The sequence below is a fragment of the Poecilia reticulata genome, linkage group LG10, assembly GCF_000633615.1.
Source record: "Poecilia reticulata strain Guanapo linkage group LG10, Guppy_female_1.0+MT, whole genome shotgun sequence".
NCBI classification, from domain to species: domain Eukaryota; kingdom Metazoa; phylum Chordata; class Actinopteri; order Cyprinodontiformes; family Poeciliidae; genus Poecilia; species Poecilia reticulata.
In genome coordinates, this window is record NC_024340.1 from 15,071,283 (window position 1) to 15,086,640 (window position 15,358).

A 15,358-nucleotide genomic window follows, 5' to 3' on the forward strand; every position below is an offset into this window, starting at 1 on the left:
TGTTTGTTCACACATTAATCACTCACACTCTGCTCCTCCCATCCTGCTCTCACTACAAGACACAAGGGTACATAGAACATAACACTGGGACCTGCCTCAGGCCCACCACACACACACACGCACGCACGCACGCACGCACGCACGCACGCACGCACGCACGCACGCACGCACGCACGCACGCACGCACGCACACACACACACACACACACACATATGCATTCACACCTACATCAGATGTATTAATATCTCCCCAGGCACGAGCGGCACTGTGATGCTCTGACATATGTGCAGTTAAAGGCGTCTTAAATGTCCATATCAATCTGCGGCGCTGTCAGCTCAACAATGATGGAAACAGAACACCATCGCCTGCGTCAGGCAGCATCATTCCCATCCATGCGACATTAGGGAGACAGACGGCTCTCTGCAGGACATTCCACTGGATCCTAGCCACGCCAGAGCAAAGCTGGGTGAATAAATAAAAATGCAGGAACTTCTGGTTCCGTTGTGCTGGCACTAAGATTTACCTCTTACATGCTGAGATTTATTTATGAAGAGCCAGAAACGTAATATCCTGCTTTAAAATGGATTGGATTACATTGATTTCATTGTTCTGCTCCCTCTTGGTAATGCATAAATGCTTGTGACTGTGAGAAGTGATTGTCTTCTTCCTGCTGCACATAAAGCGTAATGCTCCACTCTCCAGGGATGGGAGACGTTTTGTTTTTTCCGACTCTTTCACACCAGCTCTCCCTACCTCGTTTTTTTTTTTTTTTTTTCTTTTAATACAATAGCACTCTCTTCTCTCACCCAGTGAGGCAACCCTTTCAAACGGGCAGCTCCAGGTCAGTTTCCTTGCCAAGTTTTGCAGCCTGCCATGTTGTCTATTCTGCTCAGCTATTTAAAAAATGTTGAATATCAACAATGGCTTTCAGTGGTGCATTGTCAACTTTTGTATGAAGCAATCTTGGCTGAAAGAGATGGGTCCCAGAGCAGGGAGAGCTCAGCTGCAGTGTGCACGGCCCAAAGAAGTGACTGCCCAACACTCGCAACGTTTCATAGTTCTCCTCTGCGCCTCGGTTGTGGCGTTTGAAAGGCCCAGGCTCGACTCTGAGCTTGCCATCTTTCTGCCCATAGAGTCCTGCTTCTGGGCCTGCTGACAGTCGGCTATTGAAGGTGGGACCAGCAGAGGAACTGAAAGGCAGAAGCAGCCTTGGGACCAGTGAGAGCTCGGTGAGTTTCCTGGATTTTTTTCTGGTCAGAGTGGGAGGAGGTTAGTGGGAAGGAGAGGAAAGAAGAGGGAGGGGGCGTTCAGGAAGACGGCGGCGTTGGGGAGCCTTGTGTTCTCTGAGTTCATGTACTGAATTTGTGAAGTTGTTGCATTGCTTCACATGTGGAAATAACGTATTTTTCATGCTTGGTTTGTTTGACCTGATGTTATTGTGATCAGAAACTGTGCAACTAAACCTAAAGGAAGCCCCTTCACTTCAACCCGTCTGACATTTCAACAATATCCAGCCTGACTCCGCTGCTTAAGGCTCATCCAGCCTGGATGCATCAGTGACTTTAAGCAGAGCTCCATATCTATGTTTGTACTCTTAAAGAAAAGGATGAAAGCAGGAATGAGAGTCTTGCTTCCAGATAATAGTAGCTTAGGCTCTTTGTCCTGCTGTCAGCCAGGAGAGGAGCAGAGGCTGGAAATCTCCCCATTGCAACCGGCAGCGTCTTGTATGTTTCATTGACATATCAGTCTGTGGGGCAATGAGCCGTTGCTTCTGCACCCCTCGGCACACTTCTGCTCCGTATTTGTCGGAGGCGTCTTTGTGCGAGCTCAAACAGGCGGCACGACAATCTAGCTCCTAGGTGTTGGTGAGAAATAAATTTTGATGTAAGAGGAATCTGACACAATGGACTGTTTTAGGGCTGCACAGAAAGGAGGAAGAAATGCTTTGTTAGAGATTTCCAGTTCTGTTTTTTTCTTGTGTTTTAAGTGTAAGAAGGGACAAAATGAGTTTAATTTAGTGTAATTATAAGAACAAACCAAGTTATTAAAATAAGTCTTTAAATTATGACTTTTTTCTTAACATTCTCTCCAGGAAAATTGTTTGATTTTTCTCCTCTTTGCAAAGCATGATGAGTTTTCTGATTTTTATTTCATTTTTAGATAAAATATTGAAAAACAAACAACTACCATGAATAATAATAATAATAATAAGAATATAATACAAAAATGTAATAAAAAAACTTGCATTTTTCATGCAGTGTTGTCCTCTGCCTCACCTCTTTGCGCTCAACCAGAAGCAAGGTGACCAAATTCATCTCAGTCCAGCCCATCCATTATCTTGTCAACACAGCCAGCTTCCCACCTTAGTTTGCTCTCCTCCCAGAAGACCTGCTTTAATGAAACGCGCAGTAATCGCCACACTTATCTCGTCATGCTCAAGGTAATTAATATATTTAGAGGGCGATGGCTAACTCTTAATTAAATTAAGCCGGTTTTAATGAGACCTTGACTGTGACTGAATTTATGACCACTATCTACTTCATCAAGTGCTTGGCATGCAGCAGAGATTAGTCATTTTGTCCCAAATCAGAACTAGATTGCACATTACGTTATTCATGATTTATATATCAATTTATGCTTGTTTGTTTCTTATTTAGGGTTTAATAAATTACCTTCTATAATTTTGCTTCCCAAAAGCTCCCAGCCCCTGCAATTAATGCTCAGCAGCTCTGCTGCTGTTACATTTTCATTCTGTAGGAGAATACAGATAACAAACTTGGCGGCATTAATCATATTACAAAATTGGGTGTATTTAATTAATTACAGTTACACTGCAAATTAATTGTGGATTCTAACAATATTATCTTAAACTAATGAAGCCCTGACAAAGGGAGTGTTTCATTTAAAAAAAAAAGGGAGAAGAAGCTAGATTAGTGGGATCTCAATTATGGCTAAAACAAAAGAGGGCCGCTTGCTCGGGCACGGTGCAAAGCAAAACATGACAATTCAGCACTTTCCCCAAAACAAAAACCTGAGAAAGTTTCCTTTGTTTTAGTAAAAACACTGAACATGGCAACGATTCGGCCGATACATGAGGGAATAATGAGAGCTGTAATTAACTGGCCGGGGGAATAACTGTACCTAAAGTGATCATCAAACAGAGGTGTTGATAATGCCATTCACTTTTTAGGCACCAGACCAGGGCTGGCCAAACATGTAAGCAATCTTTGCGGCTCCCCGAGAGAGAAACTTGAATTAACACAAAACAGGTTGACAAATTTACTAGCTGTGTAGAAAATAAAGAAAACCCGTTATAATTGTCATAATTCAAATAAATTTAATAATTTCTTCATCTTGTATCTAAGCATTTCCTGGACCTTATAGCTGAATTGAAATAAACCAACAAGTGATCAAAAGAGTTTGATCTTGTTAAAATCCTGTCTTTTATATGGTTGCCATGTTTTATTTTGAATTTAAAAACTAAGTTATTTTCAACATGTCTTAATTAAAAATTGCATTTCATCTTTGATTAATAACTTCTTCAGTACTTCAAGTAAATATTTCACTTTATATTCTTTTCTAAACTCCATACATATAATTTTTGATACAGGTTTCTTTCTTTAAAAGCCTGATGTATCAAATCATACACATTCCTCCCACCTTCTAGTAGAAAGTCAAAGTCCAAGATGGTAGATTTTTTTGCTACCTTACAGGAAGCAAAAAAATCTAAAAAGCATTGCGGATGACTTTTTTCAGAAATTTGCATTTAGCTGAGTCATAAAAAATAATTTAAATATGAAAGCAATTATGGAGAATGTGCGTATTTATATCTATTTTTATACATATATGAAATATGGGTCAGCTGTTTTCAAGTGGATTTCTACTGTGTCATTTAAGACATATAATTAATATGCTTTTTATTCGAGAAGCTATAATAAATGCAGGACCACAAAATCCTAAAATGTATCAAAATAGTACACAAAATAAAATTTTATTTCTGTTTCCTTTTGTTTAAAACATAACAAACAGCAGAATTTTTAAAATCAAAATTTTTTCTGACAAAATGCAACTTTTGTCAGAAAAGCAAAGTGCCCAGGTTAGAGTGTCAAGTTCTGACCAGAGGAACAAACAAGGAAGTCATGTGGTGCTCAAAAGTGTCTCAGTGGCTCTCAGGCAAAACCACATTTTCTGAAATTTTCTGCTTAATTTAAGGTGAATTAAAATTAGCTTCTAATGGACGGGGTCTTATAATTTACTGTAATTTAATGTTTTAGTTTTCATTTAACGCGTCATATACCAAATGTTTGAATACGTTTCCCCTAATCTGCAAAGCAAAGAGTCAGTAATCATTGTATCTTTATGACAAAAAATGTCTCCACTGATTTCCTCTCTTGTGATATAATTTCATTTGGCTTCATTAGCCAATAACCACAGGGGTGGGGTGGGAGGGGGGAGAAAAATGCTTTTTGGCAACTGGAGGGTCAGTAAGAATGGATTTTCACCCTGCTGCACATGATTATCTAAAGTGGCCTTGTCGCAGCGATTAACCCCGGGTCTGTGTGTGTGTGTGATCGACTGTGTTTGAAATGTGCATCCCTAAAATGATAAGCAGCTATGAGCCAAAGGTGATGAGGTGAGAAAACTGTTCCCCTCTCGGCTGAGTGAGATGGAGCACGGCGCTGGGTGGTCACGCCTTGTCTGCTCGCGACAGTGGCGGGTTAAAGAGATTACACTGGGTCTGTGTCAGCGGCCTTGGCCTCACACACAGGAACATAATGAGGAAGGACATGCTTGGCTGCTGAGGGAGGGAAAATAAAAGAACCTGGAGTTTGAAGCAGCTTTCTTGTGTGTTGTTTCAGACGGGAAGAGGTCGATAAGTAAGACGCACACATTCCTCATAGTGGTACAAGGTGAGCGTTTGAGTGCGGGGGATGACACTTGTGGGCCAGCACCGCAAACGAAGCACAAATGAATCTCTTACAGCTGAGGGAGGAATGCAGTGAGCTCCATTAGTCCTCCAGGCAGATGTGCACACTACACTAAATCTAAAAAAAAAAATCAATGCATCTGTCTTCTGAGTGTGTGTGTTTTGCTTTTATATTTGAAGGTTGGAGTGACAGCTCCTTCTGTTGATGACTGAACCTCCAGTACTTCAGATGGACCAACAGTCGGGGACAATGACCCGCTTTTCTCAGGCATAAGGTGAATTTATACATTTTAATCAACTTTATAAGTTTGCTTTTCATGTTAGACATTGGAAAGCTATTCATTTTATTACCAGTTATTTAAAAAAAATGCACAGATTCTGACCCATAGGTAAGGATTTCATCATCAAATGGTTCATTTATTTCAATAATTCAATAGAAAAAAATGAAGCTTTTATTACTTGGATCATAAGATGCAGAATAATATATTTGTAATTATTTTTTACAACAATTTTTGGGGATAATTTGAATATTAAAGAAGACCAATATAAAAAATATATTTTCATATACAGGAATTTATTGTTATGACAATAATGCTGATAGAACAGTTGACCAGCAGAAAGTTATTGAAACTCTACACATAGATAATAAGCTATAAATAGTTATATTTAACAAAACTGGCCTTTCACTGTATCAAAGCGTATTAAAGAAAAGTTGAGTGGAAGAAAGAAATATGGTTAAAATAAAGTGCTTAAGCAGCAGAGATAACTGCAGAGCACAAGTTTCAAACTCCAGAGCATGAGAGCGAGTGTCCTGCAACGTTTCTGCTTCAACATACCAGAGTCAAATAATGAGGTTGTTAGCTGGACCCTGAGGAGGTAAAGCCATTGGATTCAGGTGCATTGGTGCAGGGACACATCTAAAAGTTGTTGAGGAAGTGAGTTTGACATTTTTGCTTTAGAGGGTTGTGAAGGAAATCCAAATCAAGAGTTTGATCAGATGTCTGAACTGTAACGTCCACCACAGACAGATGTTCTGCATCGATGCAGTAATTCATGCAAAAGGAGCCTCGACCAAGTATGGAACGGTTTTACTCTACAGGTCAACATTTTGTCATTAAATGTCCTTTTAATTGGTCTGATATCTTAATTGTCAATAATGAACAATTTCTATAACGTAATCACCATAAAGGAAATAAATGCTTGAAATATAAGTGACATGTGAAAAAGTAACTTTGAATAATTATAGAATACATGTTTTGTTTTTTGAATTAAGTCACTAAAATAAATTTAACTTTGATTATATTCTGATTTATTATTGTCTTGTAATTTAGCCTTATAATAAATTCATTTATTAAGAACTTGCATGGACAATGAAACAGAGACTGGATGAGTGCTTTAATTTTCTACATATCTAATATATATTTATTTATACACATATGAATATATATTGATTTATATATATATATATATATTTTATCTCTATAATGGACCACAACTCTGTGTCTCTAATAAACTGTCTGATTTGGACTCATTTCAGTTTTGACTAGTCTAAACATTGCAGATTTAGACAATCTAAGGTGGTATCAATTCATTTTGAAGCATTGATAATATTATAGTTATCATGTTTTAAAGTAACATTTATTTAACCAGATAAAAAACCTCACTGAGATATAAAAACCTATATTTCAAGAGGGACCTGGCAAAGATAGCAGCACTGTTTAGAAATTACATTTACATTCAATCAGAAAATCAATAGCCACAAAATCTAATCCAGTCTAATATTTATGCATGCAAAATGTAGAACAAAACAATCTTAATTATAAAAAAATACATACTTGTAAGGACAGCATAATTTAGTTTAGGTTTGATCTGTTCTACTAGTTTAAGTATTTTAGATTTTGAACTAAAGTTGATCACATAAGATCCCTTAAAAATATGGAAATATATTTTTAAATTAGCACAAACTCAATAGCTGTGAATCAGGCGCCTTTTTTCTTTGCATCAATAAAAAGCCACAGTGCACTGGCATATTTTCTTACACTCAGCACAACACAAGGGAATGCCTGTTCCCCACAGGCACAGACGATCAAGCAATAGAAAACTCATCCAGGGTGAACCTGACAGGTAACTTTTATTTCAGTGTTCCCCATACAAAAGCCACAAAAAGCTGATCAAACCAGAGCATTAGAACAAAAACAGTCTCACAAACCATTATATATATTTTTTAAAATCTCAAATTTCAGATGTGACATTTAAAATAAAGTTCTGAAGACCCGTCACCTGGTGTTTCACGGCTCCCACAGGGGTCTCAACCCCGATGTTTGGACCCATTTCCCTAGAGGATCTTAAAAATACTTGGCCAGATATAATGAAGCCATATTTTGTATTCATTAATATTTAACTGGATGAGATGATACAAAAAGGAGCACATTTGATTAAGACATTAAAAATAACAGCTTTATGGAATAATTATTATCCTCTAATTAAAGACATTAACAGTTTTGGTAGATAAATGTTTTGACTTTTAAAGCTTTGATGAAATAAAATAGAAACATGTAGTCCAGATCTGACAATAAGCACCTGTTGACTTTCTCTCTCTCTCTCTCTCTCTCTCTCTCTCTCTCTCTCTCTCTCTCTCTCTCTAATCAATGTCTTAATTTCCTAAAACAACATCCGGGTATTCTACCTGCTGCAGAAATCAAAACTCATAGAGGTGATGTTACACGTGGCAGGGAGCAGAGTTAAAATGTTCAGTGATTCTGCGTTACAGATTATAGCGTTAAACACCATGAACGTTAAAATGCATCATTTTTATGTGACCAACTGCAGGTCTTACTGGTCAGATGAGTCCAATTATCATTAGGACTACCAGCGCAGCTTTGTGCAGCAAAGAGGCGATAAGACCAACACTTTTATTCCTTTAAATGACCCGTGAATATTATTTTTACCTGAGCTGAACTGGGAGGACGCAGCCATTCACGCCGCACAAAGGGAACAGCAGACCGTGCGTAAATTGCATCTTCATTTGCATTCCCGGTCCCCCCCCCCAAAAAAAAATCATGCAAATCTTAATGAGACAGTCTCCATTGTGACTGTAATTGAAAAGCCATTCTTTGTTAATTACTGTTTCTCAAAGGGGCTCCGTCCGCCGGTCACCGAGCTGAAAACAAAACACGAAGAAAGTTACTGATTCCAGGCACACACACAAAAAAAAAAATGTAGAAAAGTATGATTATTGTCGATTTGAGAATTGGCTAATATTTAGAGTGTGTGCGGGGTCATTTTATTGTAATATGCGATAATGAAACGGACCAAATGTATGCAACGTATAAATAAAACCGCCAAATAAACGACAGCAAAAAAAATACAGATATTTTATGTAATTTTAAGAGATTATTTTCGGGTATAAAAAGTCTAAAATAATGAATAACTTTGTCGTCGAGTTGCAAATAAGTCAAAATAAATGATAATAAATGTTTAGTACTTAAACATGTATTTAATAACATACTAACTAACCTTAAAAAAAACATAGATATAGTTGCGACTGATTTACTTTAGGGTAAAGCGTTGATTTTACCCTGCGCTCGATTTTGAATTTGAAAAAAAGAGGAAATACAAGTTTTAACCAGGACTGAGATTTAAGTCAAGACTTCGACATATTTCCCAACACTGAGCAGCACAGCGCCCTGAGAGACCCCTCAGGGCTGTCAGGGCTTGTTGAGCCTGAATCGGAGCAGACTGTGCTGGTGGTCCCTCCATTCCTTAATTAGGAAATTAGCTGCACAGAGGGCCTCATTATCAAACTCCGGGTTACTCCTGACTGGGTCTCTCTCTCTCTCTCTCTCTCTCTCTCTCTCTCTCTCTCTCTCTCTCTCTCTGCTACCGGTCAATTTCCATAAGGAGATTACAAGCGGATCAGTATTGAGATTTGCGCAGATAAACAAATAACCGGTCCCTGAGAACTAGATGACTACTAATTGGACGTTAGTTTTATTGCTCCCGCGCTGTTTGTCACGCCCCATTGAACGGGAAAATGGAATCCGTGCGGTGATGTCTCTTTCTGAGCGGATTTACAACGACTGTGGCTCAAGGCGAATAAAGTGGGATCTCTCCCCACAATTTGGCAACAGAATCATTTTTCCCTTTTTTTTTTTTAAACCATTTCGTGCATAATTCTGATTTAGTTTTGTCTGATTTCAGCTGTCAGTAGATTATGCAAAACTGTTTTACGAGATTTAACTTTAAAAAAATTTGACAAGACAGAAAATTAACTTTTTCATGTTTTTGTTTATTAAAGAAAATGAAATCAATTTCAGTTTGAATCAAGAAGGCGTCTTGGCTTTATTCTTTGCTTTATCACAATTAAAGAAAACAAAACCGTGCGCTTAATTTGCTCCATGCGCGTTTCCCGTGCCGCCGGTCCGCGGAGGCCCCAACAGTAGCTGCATTTTTATCTTGTAAACCCCCCAGGAGGAGGTTTCCCCCTAAAACGCAACCTGCAAGAGCTCCCGCAGATACTCAGGTGTTAATGGCTCATTCTCGATGGTCGATTCGCGTCGGGTTCATTAGCAGGTGTGAGATGTTTCACGCACATGGTTTTGGTTTCAGTGGCTGAGGGTCGTTTGTAAAGGCGACACATGCAAATAAAAAAAAGCGAAGGGGGAGCTCTGCACGCTCATTGTTGTGTGGGAAAACAAGGCTGCAAACAGCAGCTGACAGGGTTTAAAAGTGTTCAACTAAACTTTTCCTCATGGGACCAAAATAGAAAGAGCCGTTCTCATCCACAAGAGGTCGTTAATGTATTAAAGTTCCAAATAAAAGGTCCCTGAACGCAGCACAGCCGTTTCAGAACGATTTAACATTCATTCAATATACATTTCATGAAAGGATTATCTATTGAAATAGTGGAACTGGATAAAAATCAAGATAGGCAGTGACTTTCATGAATGAAACTTTAAAAACGTTTGACATGCTTTGGAAAAAGTTAGATGATGTTATCCTCACAAAGCTTGAATATGTTGACAGGATCCAATGCAAAATCAACAAAAACCAAAACAAACAAAACAAAAAATAGCACAACTGTGTTTTAAAACGTTGAAAGGCTAATACGAAAAATTCCATATCGTCCCAAAATGGTGTCTAAAATTTAATGAATAAATTAATCAAGTCGGTTTAAATTAGTCTAAAACAAAAATAAATACGTTGACGAATCTACTGAAACTATTGCTGAAATAAATAAATAAATTGGTCTGATTGAATTTTACAAAGTAATTTTAAATTGGATTAAAAATGTTAAATGTTCCTATAAATTCAGCTTATAAACTTAATTAAATTTTCTTGCTTTTCTTTTGATTTATGTATCATTTTATTATTAATTCAAACCTTAAACAAATTTAGCCCCCCCATCCCCCAGGGGAAAATTTTCCAATTCCAAACTTTATTTATATTAAATCACCACAAACCTACGCTTCGTTTCATAACACTAATCTTAAGAAATAACAAGTTAATAATACTTCAACTACTAATAATGCCGCCCTAAATAAAAATGTCCACATAATTATTTTCTCTAGAATAAAACAAAGATGAAAACAAATCCCTTCATTTTCCCCTCAGTATTCTCCATCCTCAGCTTCTAAATGCTGAAATTTCTGCGCTCTTGTTGCTGAAGTGCGCTCCAGTTTTAAATCTTCTCCTCCTTCCCTCCTCCTCCAACCCGAAACCCACCGATGCGCTCTCCGGTTGGAGCTGCGCGCTGATTGGTCCGCTGCCTCTTATTGTCAGCCCGTCAAGCCACATCACATGGTCCGGCCTCATGGGCCTATTAACGCACGAGCTTGGCGAACAAGTTTACAGACTTGCGTTTGAGAGCCGAGAGGAACGGAGCTGCTCTCAGCGGACACAAACCAGAGAGGCACCTGCAACACACATTCGTCGCTTCAGGCAGAACTTTTTTGGCGTTCTCTTTGACTTTTTTGGCGAGGGTTTGTGAACTTTTAATCCATTTTTTTTTCTCCCATGTGCGTGTGAGTGATCGTTAAAAGTCGCCTGAATGTATAACATGATGGAAACCGAGATCAAGACCCCGCTCCCGCAGTCCAACTCGGGCTCGGCGCCGGGCGCAAAGAACAACAGCGCCAGCGACCAGGAGCGGGTGAAGAGGCCGATGAACGCCTTCATGGTCTGGTCCAGGGGCCAGCGGAGGAAGATGGCTCAAGAAAACCCCAAAATGCACAACTCTGAAATAAGCAAGCGGCTCGGTGCTGACTGGAAACTTCTGACCGACGCCGAAAAAAGGCCGTTCATTGACGAGGCCAAGCGTCTACGGGCGATGCACATGAAGGAGCACCCGGATTATAAATACCGGCCCCGCAGAAAGACCAAGACCTTGCTCAAGAAAGACAAGTATTCTCTGCCTGGAGGGCTGCTGGCGCCGGGATCCAACGCCGTCAACAACTCGGTGTCGGTGGGCCAGCGGATGGACGGTTACGCGCACATGAACGGCTGGACAAACAGCGCGTACTCCCTGATGCAGGACCAGCTGGCCTACCCTCAGCATCACAGCATGAACAGCCCGCAGATCCAGCAGATGCACCGGTACGAGATGGCCGGCCTGCAGTACCCGATGATGTCCTCGGCGCAGACCTACATGAACGCGGCGTCCACCTACAGCATGTCCCCGGCGTACACGCAACAGACCACCAGCGCCATGGGGCTGAGCTCCATGGCGTCCGTGTGTAAGACGGAGCCGAGCTCGCCGCCGCCGGCCATCACGTCCCACTCTCAGCGGGCGTGCTTGGGGGACCTGAGGGACATGATCAGCATGTACCTGCCCCCCGGCGGGGACAGCGCGGAGCATTCCTCCCTGCAGAGCAGCCGGTTACACAGCGTCCATCCACACTATCAGACCGCAGGGACTGGCGTCAACGGGACGCTACCTCTCACCCACATTTGAATAATAAATAGTAATAATAATAATAAAGAAAGACTTAAAAAAAATTGTACTTCGGATACTTGAACTTCTTTTGGTTGCTGCAGAAAGAACGTTCAGCAGAATCGTTCAAGAACAGTTTTATCTGAAAATCCTGACTCGTCCGTTTGATGAACTTTAAATGGACCCAAACTGAACGCTGAGCCCAGCTCCGCCGAGGCTTTTCATCACAAGTAGAAGCAATCAACCTGTGTAGAAGAATTGGACTTCTATATTTTAAATAAATGCCATATTTTCTCTCTTTGAAAAGGCATGTGGCCTCGTGTAGGGGCTGGCGTATTTCAGAAAAAAAGCTGGATGGACAGTCTGTTCATAAATGTTTACACTTAATTTGTAGAATGTCAGTCGCCTCCACTGTGTTCACAACCTTTGTAGTCCCTTTCTGTTTTCTATTTTTATTTCCTTCCCAACATGAACTAGGTTTAAATGAAATGTTAAGACTGTGCCGGTCGCAAACGCAAGTTTTATTTATAGCAAGATTTCTGTTTTTCCTTCTCTAGCTTGTGCAACCCGTGAAACTATTCAAGACCTTTTTATTTTATTTTATTTTTGGTTGTATTTTTGTTTTTTGTAAATTTGTTTTGTTCTGTGATGGTTTTTTTTGACAGTGTCATGTTTACCCATTTACCCTGAACGAAAAAAAGGTTTATTTAAACTGACGTTTCTACATATTTTAAGACCATCCTCTATTCTTAAAAGCTGAATAAATTTTTACGAAACGTAATTTTGTGACTCAGTGTTTTGTGTGCAAAATAAGGAGAAGTTTAAAATTGAATTAAGTGGCTACATAATATAAATATTTATATATATATAAAAATGCTGCTGTATTTAAATATATATTTTAAAATGTACATAAACAAAACAAGTTGTTTTTATTTAACATCTTAAAGGGTAATCTCACACAAATTGTTGTTAAAATTTTAACAAGACATTAAAAGTGGAGCAAATAATTTGGTTTTCCAAAATGAGGAAGTTCTATAACATTTTTAAGGAAAATATTAATTTAACTCTTTGTTGTTACTTTTTGTTTTTTTCTGCTATTTCTAAAAAAATGAAAAAAGTTATGTATTCACAGTACTTCATTTACAAGCTACAGATCCTTCAGCTTTATTAACATTTGAATTTCCAAAAAGTTGCTGCTGTTAACAACTTTTGCTTCTCCTCAAATTTAGCCGTTTTGCAATCAAAATGCAGCATTTATCAGACACTAAAGCTGACTCTTAGTGTGTTTTTGTGCACTGTACATAGGTTGGCTCTCTGGAGCTATTAGAAAGTTATTTTAATATTTTAAGAGAATTATAAATAATCATTTCAGATAAAGAAAAAAAAAACAAGTCTCTTGAGAGTTTTAAAATAAAAAGCATCGAAGTAGAAATAGTTTTGAAAAGTTCTGTTTCTGCATTTTATCTCAACTACACTACAATGAAGACATCTTTTAGGTATTTGTACGGCATAAAATATCTTGATTAAAAAAGTTAACTATCATGCAGAATTATTAATTAAGTTTAAGATGTGAACAAGAGAAACATCCCATAAAACTGGTTAGGACTGTAACATCCTGTAATCTATGCTTAATTTAGTTTAATTATCAGAGTGCACTAAGCTTGCACAGCATCTATAACTATAGCCACACTCTTTGCTGCTGTGTTACTATTATACACAGGTGCATGGAAGAATGGGCCAGCCTGCTGTTGGAGTGTACCTAAGGATAAATAATCTGCCGTCACAAAGAGGGCCGAAACAGCATGGCCCTGCCGGCCTTCCCACACTCCCTGCAGAACTGGATCCATATAGCTCAGTGCAGCAGCCCGGATTAGACCCCACGTACCTTTGTGGAGGGAAAGATTATCCAGACCTCCCTGCATTCACTGACAGGGTTTAAGTCACTCTAGCGTGCCAGCAGCCACCCGTCACCTAATCGCACTCTCAAACTCCCTTTTTTTGTTGTTGAAATTAAGCAGCTTTTCTGCCGCTGCTCCTCAGAAGTGTGTGGACAGAGCAAAGGTTAGTGGTCAGTTATCAAACTCCAGGAAAGTATCCACCCTACACTGGGATTTTGGGGATAAATTTAGGATAAAAAGTTGAAGTTTCTGCTTGAAATGTGCAGAGAAATTCTGTCTGTTTCAATCCGACGCTAGATTAGGAGTTCAAGATTATGTTTAGGGGTAAAGTGTGAATATTGGGTTAGGGTTAGGATTGTGTTTGAATATTCTGGCAGTTAGTTGATCTGAATTTGGCTTAAAAGCACCCCACCTCTCGCTCCCCCACATGCTGAGTGCCCAGAGGGCCTCTCTCCCCTGTCCTGTGGAGCTCTGTGCCCACTCAGCAAGTGCAGGCATATCCCACTTCCATCTGCCTATGACCTCACAGCCCCTGTTTGTTTAACCCCCTCTCCAAAAACTAACCTAATTATAGCCCTGTAGTACACGGATTCAGGAGATTCCCAGCGGATTTCACCACTATGCGTCTACCTGTCACACGGAGGGCTCTCGCCATGGGCCATGTTGATCAGTAAGCCCTGTTTTTCACACTCTCTCCTCAAATTATGTCAGAACATGTCCCGCCAGTTGCACATCTTGTGCAAGTACACGGGGGGTGGGGGGTGGTAATAGCACAAGAAGTGTGCGCCAAGTGAAGTGTCCCCGTTTACGTCAGTGTGATGAGTGGAAAAACTCATTACACAAATCTGGCTGACAGGAGGACGTTTGTGACATCACTAATTCACCTGCACCGACCGGCTGGGCAACTCTGTAGCCGAAGCACGCCTTCCACCCTCAAACCTTCGACTTAATCGCAGTCTGCGATCTAGCAACTCCCCTGATGCGCAGATCAGAAATTGGCGTGGTTTGGGTGTAACGGATGAACGCCTCACTGCGGGTCAGGATTCCTGTGATAGATTCAGATTGCAGTGGGGTTGTTTTTGGCTGGTATCCTTGAATATGGGAGGGCCTGTCCCCAACCTGTTTGAGGTTCTTGGATTGACAGCAGAGTGGTGTGTGAGTGGACAAGGCTGTTGAGGTGCGGGGGGTTGGGGACGGGGGTTAATCTCTCTGAAATGGGGCAGATGTTGTTAACGAGCTCCTCTCAGGTCGACTCCCTGCGTGGGAAAATGGCATCAAATCCTCCTGGGGTCAGGGCTTTTGGGCTGACCCACTGAGAGCCATCCCTCTTCACCGCACCGTCCTCTCCATCGCTCTTCATTCACTGGCAGCACTCAGCAGAGACACTAGAAAAATCACATCTGACCGTCTTTGTAGCTCTAAGTACATCTGAGCTTCAAGTCCTTGCCTGAACCCATGTAGGCACCGATGAGGCTTGTTGCGTGATGTTAATGTCTCATTAATGATAACTGTGGATGGATCAGAGTCACTGACACAACCACAAAGAATGCTGAGTGGGAAATGCTTCAAAGACAAGCATGCCGCTGTTCAAGAAAACGCAT

General features: G+C 40.1%; 1 protein-coding gene and 1 long non-coding RNA gene across 4 annotated transcripts in view; both read left to right on the forward strand.

Moving 5' to 3' along the window:
• The first annotated feature begins 999 nt into the window (after positions 1–999).
• LOC108166657 (uncharacterized) overlaps positions 1,000–15,358 on the forward strand; it is a 52,435-nt gene continuing 38,076 nt past the window's right edge. For all 3 annotated transcript variants that reach the window (XR_001777020.1, XR_001777022.1, XR_001777021.1), the window contains exons 1-2: positions 1,000–1,230; positions 5,109–5,203. This is a non-coding gene — a long non-coding RNA (uncharacterized LOC108166657). The remainder of the gene's footprint in view (positions 1,231–5,108; positions 5,204–15,358) is intronic.
• sox3 (SRY-box transcription factor 3) lies at positions 10,237–12,640 on the forward strand. Its single transcript, XM_008420746.1, has one exon. The coding sequence runs from the start codon at positions 10,978–10,980 to the stop codon at positions 11,878–11,880; it is 903 nt and encodes a 300-aa protein (XP_008418968.1). The 5' UTR covers positions 10,237–10,977; the 3' UTR covers positions 11,881–12,640.